Genomic DNA, 4,243 nt, shown 5'->3' with positions numbered 1-4,243 from the left:
TCAAATCTGTAGCCTTGACACAAGTTTCACGAGAACCAAAATGTGTTATTTATGAATAAATATTTAGGCACCGCAGCAATTATTTCCACTGACACAAGGGTGGACAGCGTCGGGCACTGGGGCAGCACATCACTTCTATTTTTAGTACTTGACACTGCCTTTCTGGAGGGGTTCAGCCAATCATGACAGTAATTCCCACGACTGATTGCGCGACTGGATGCGGTACTGGAGATGATGTCCAGTCGCACCTCGCGCGGAACTGGATGCGGGTTTTGCCCGTTGTGGGAGTCGCACCTCGCGCGGAACTGGATGCGGGTTTTGCCCGTTGTGACATTGGCTGCGGCACTCCTGCTCGCGGCTGACAGAGGGCGGCGTCCCCCGCAGCTTGGCGCTATTTGGCACAGCGTGACCGTAAGCTATCGATCTGGGGATAGGGGGAGTAACGACATTCGAAAGGATATGTGCCGCTCCCTCGGACCCTTGCAGGTAAGCTGTCTGCTAAATCTTGTCTGTCATGTTAGTCAAATGGCTGAGCACAGATATGCAATTTGAGAGGCGCTCATAGCGGGTTGAACCGTGGCATGAGTAGTCACGAAACGATGACCGCGAGTTCAATTGCGCTACGGCCTGAAAAGTTTGCTCTGTTCCAGATGACAACCGAGAGACTCTAGTATAGTTCGCACATGGTATATAGCCTATAGATGATCTCTACGTGGCGTTAAGATCAAGTGAGGGCGTAACCAAAAAAAGGTCGTCGTTCTACACTGGTTTGGCGTGTCCCTACGCCCCAGCATCCGTAACTGGCCCACACAGCCCCATGAATGGTCGGGTCCTCGTGTTTTTGGGGGTGAAAGCGCCTGAACAATGTGTTTGCCGGGTCCAGTTTTGGTGCAGTGCCCGAGATACAGCAGGTCGTCGGTATCGATTTCACACGTAGCGTAACCTGTACCCAATTGTATAGAGCATAATGAGTGATCTAGTAGGGGTACAGCTGGAACACTGCAAGACGAAAACGCAAAGACTGTGACTTTCCGCCTGTGCAAAATGCTGTTGAGGAAGCCATTAGATCAGAAGGATACGTCAAGTTGTATGAACATACCAATACCTATGCGGTCCAAATTGGTTTACTGGCGGTACAGCTCCTCCACGGTACTGATGCCTGTAGGCTATATGAGCCCCAAGAAGCGATTCTGCTTTTCGGGGCACGTACCAAGCTCCTCACGGACACCCTTGAGCTCATCCAGATATGATTGGTACTGCTGGTTGTTCTCGACTTTCTCCCTGACACCCTCGAACACGCGCACGGCGGTCGCAAAGTCGTTGACGCGTCGAGCTGCACGGATAGCAGCCTCGACCACGGAGGGCGCCGGGACGAGGTCGTGGGCGAAGCAGTTGTTCAGCCCACGCTGGACCTCGAAGAGGTCCTCTGCATTCTCGAAGAAGTTGACGTAGCGTTCGGTGAACGCCTCGAAGGTCTCCTGTCCGTGCGCGCTGGAGGACATGCGGATGAATCTAGGAGCAGCCCGGGTGGTAGCGGGGCGGGCGCGGAGGACGGCGGCAAGCATCTGGGTGCGCATTATGGGATTTTAGGCCGCTCGGCGAGTTCGACGACGAGGATGACGGCGGGAGCAGGAGAGATGATGTCGACGTTGATGGAGGAAAAGAGGACTGGTCGTTGGGCCCGGCACGCCGCGACCCTAGACCTGGAATAAGCGAGCCGGTCTATCCCGGCGGTGTTGCAGGCCACCCTCGACGCGTACTCAAGCCTGCTCGTCGTTGCGTGCGACGAGGACGATTCGTCTGCATTTTCGTCCATATACACTATATTCATGCAATCGCAGCTGTGTGCTGCAGCCAGGCATAACGGCGAAGGCCCGCGCGCCACCGGAAGGGTCGGCGCTCGGTTTGGTGTTGTTTGGCTGCGCCGCCATGAAACACCCCGCACGACGAACAGTTCGCAGCTTGCTTCCCACCATCACCCACGCTCGATATCGACGCCCAAGAACTCGACGACCAACAAGCAAGCAACGATGGATGACGGTACGTCTTCAGCATCAGCCACCGCGAGCACCAGGACGACAAGGAGAACGCGCTTTGTCGATGTTTCGTCCGCCCCAGCACTTTACCCCGAACACTTCTAATTTTTGAATGGCTCCGTTCGCCTTGTTACGTTGTCGTCTGCAGTCGGCTAAAGGCCGTCTTTTCCACCCCTTTTCACTCTTGCCGACGACCGTAGCAATGTGAGAATTGGCGACGCATCCTGCGCCTTCGCGGTCTGTTCGTCTGCCTTGGACGGTCTCGGCTTCCAGCATTGCATTCAGCTTCCCACCTCTCCGCCCGCCCGACATGATCGACCCTGACGTACCATCTTCACCCTTCCACCATACCTGTCTTCAGCCTGGCAATCTCAAGACATGGGTCCCGCATCCAACGGCGGTGGCATCAGCATCCCAACTGGTGACGCCCCCATGAGCAACAGCGCTCGCGATGAGCAAGGCTGGTCTAACTCTCGCTCTCCTCCTCGCGACCAGGGCGACCATCCTCCGCGTCGTTCCAGCAGGAGTCGCAGCCCCGCTCGTGGCGGCGGCGACGACAGAGGGTAAGCGCAAATTTTGAGCTTCTCGTGCGGCCCCTTAACTGCGCTCTCGTAGCCGTGGTGATGAAGGCGGCCAAAACCCCGGAAACAACCTGCACGTTTCTAGCCTGAGCAGCCGTGTCGACACTCGCGACCTTGAACAAGCCTTCGCCAAAATCGGCCGTGTGCGTTTAGTTTGAATCTTGTCATTCTGCCAGCGTGATCTGATCCCTCCTCCTCAGGTCAAGAAGGCCCAGGTGATGTATGACCCTCATACGCGTGAGTCGCGCGGATTTGGGTTCGTTACAATGGAGACTGCAGAAGAGGCGGATGCTGCCGTTACCGCTCTTAACAATGCTGACTTGATGGGCAAGACTATGACAGTCACTAAGGTAAGTATCTAAGACATACTTCCACGTACAAAGCTAAAGCATCAGCTAGGCTCGGCGTGGACGTGCCAGGACTCCCACCCCTGGCAGGTACTACGGCCCACCAAAGCACCATGGATGTATGCTGCTTTCTCCGCTAAAGAGTGCTTCCTACACCTGATGTATGTAGCCCGTCCAGATGAACGCCCGTACGACCCGCGGCCGTACGATAGCCGCTATTCGCGCGGTGGACCCCGCGGCTACGACGACTACGGCCCTCCGCGTGCTCGCCGCGCTGCCTACGACGACGACTACCGCGGTGGCCGTGACTATGACCGTGGCTACCGCGACTACGATCGAGGCTACGACCGTGCTCCTGATCGCCGCTTCGACGACCGTCGTTACTAATCCACCTACGAACGCGATCTGCAGCACCTCCGGGAGCAACAATGGTGTGGTAGTGCCGGCAAAGTCGAAGTCTGCGGACAGAGGTAGCAAAATTGAAAAGTTGGCCGGTCGACACCGGCGTTTGCGATGATGTGTTCTTCCCATACTTTGGCCCGTTCTCAATGTCTTGCGGTGTATGACGTATGTCAGATCGGTATAATACTGTCAGCTTTAGGTCCGGGCCTTGTGAATATTAGATATGTATATGCGAGAGCTGCGTCCTGGTCACATTCGAGCGTTGTGCGCATAGGTTATTCGGAAGCGGTGCTAATGCGGGTCAGACATGAGCTGACTCGCGACACAGGGCGGTAAGCGCGGTTTGTCACTGAGAAAACCTGAGCAAAAGTGGTTGAATAAGGTTCAATTTTTCCCCGGTTGTACGCCAAGGCAAATTGAGCAAATAAAAAAAGTGCTCAACTGGCCAAAAGCGTCTAAAACACGGTGGAACTGGTGGAAAAAGAAACACAGAGCCTTCTTCAACTAGTTTTCGACCAATCTTACTAGGGAAAAATTGCGCTTGCCATCCAGTGCGAGTTCATTTAGACAGCGAGTCATGGTGTCTCTTATAATATTCCAAGCTAGGGTACCGTACATGGCAAGATTTGAGCTCCAGCCTGAAGCTGATACCACAAATTACCCCGCCTAGTTCGTCTCAGTGAACGTGAACGGAGTCTGCGCAAAGCCGGCACGCGGAGTGCTTGAGTCCCAAACGAAAAAGAACCGCTCGAGAAAGGCAAAGCCGTTGATGAAGTCCATGCCCGAGCCAGACTCGGTACCAAGGTTACCGACGATCAAGAAGATGTCGTCGGCAGAACCGCCAATCGCAGTGTTCAGCTATCACCGCACACGTTAG

The 4,243-nt window shown here is 55.1% G+C and overlaps 2 protein-coding genes across 2 annotated transcripts; one reads left to right on the top strand and one right to left on the bottom strand.

The window, feature by feature from the left end:
* Positions 1 to 933: 933 nt before the first annotated feature.
* Positions 934 to 2,128, bottom strand: PHACADRAFT_266189 (uncharacterized protein). Its single transcript, XM_007402667.1, has 3 exons — positions 1,211 to 2,128; positions 1,100 to 1,159; positions 934 to 1,047 (listed from the first exon to the last, which is right to left on the bottom strand). Exons 1-2 carry the CDS (start codon positions 1,575 to 1,577, stop codon positions 1,125 to 1,127), a joined length of 402 nt encoding a protein of 133 aa, XP_007402729.1. The 5' UTR covers positions 1,578 to 2,128; the 3' UTR covers positions 934 to 1,047; positions 1,100 to 1,124.
* Positions 2,129 to 2,147: 19 nt separating this feature from the next.
* On the top strand, positions 2,148 to 3,617 carry PHACADRAFT_266187 (uncharacterized protein). The gene is made up of 5 exons (XM_007402666.1): positions 2,148 to 2,599; positions 2,652 to 2,760; positions 2,818 to 2,967; positions 3,017 to 3,083; positions 3,134 to 3,617. Exons 1-5 carry the CDS (start codon positions 2,415 to 2,417, stop codon positions 3,349 to 3,351), a joined length of 729 nt encoding a protein of 242 aa, XP_007402728.1. The 5' UTR covers positions 2,148 to 2,414; the 3' UTR covers positions 3,352 to 3,617.
* The last annotated feature ends 626 nt before the right edge of the window (positions 3,618 to 4,243 follow it).

The sequence above is a fragment of the Phanerochaete carnosa genome, assembly GCF_000300595.1.
Source record: "Phanerochaete carnosa HHB-10118-sp unplaced genomic scaffold PHACAscaffold_325, whole genome shotgun sequence".
Lineage (NCBI taxonomy): Eukaryota > Fungi > Basidiomycota > Agaricomycetes > Polyporales > Phanerochaetaceae > Phanerochaete > Phanerochaete carnosa.
Note: the sequence above shows the minus strand (reverse complement) of the source record. Positions and strands in the feature narration are given on the sequence as shown.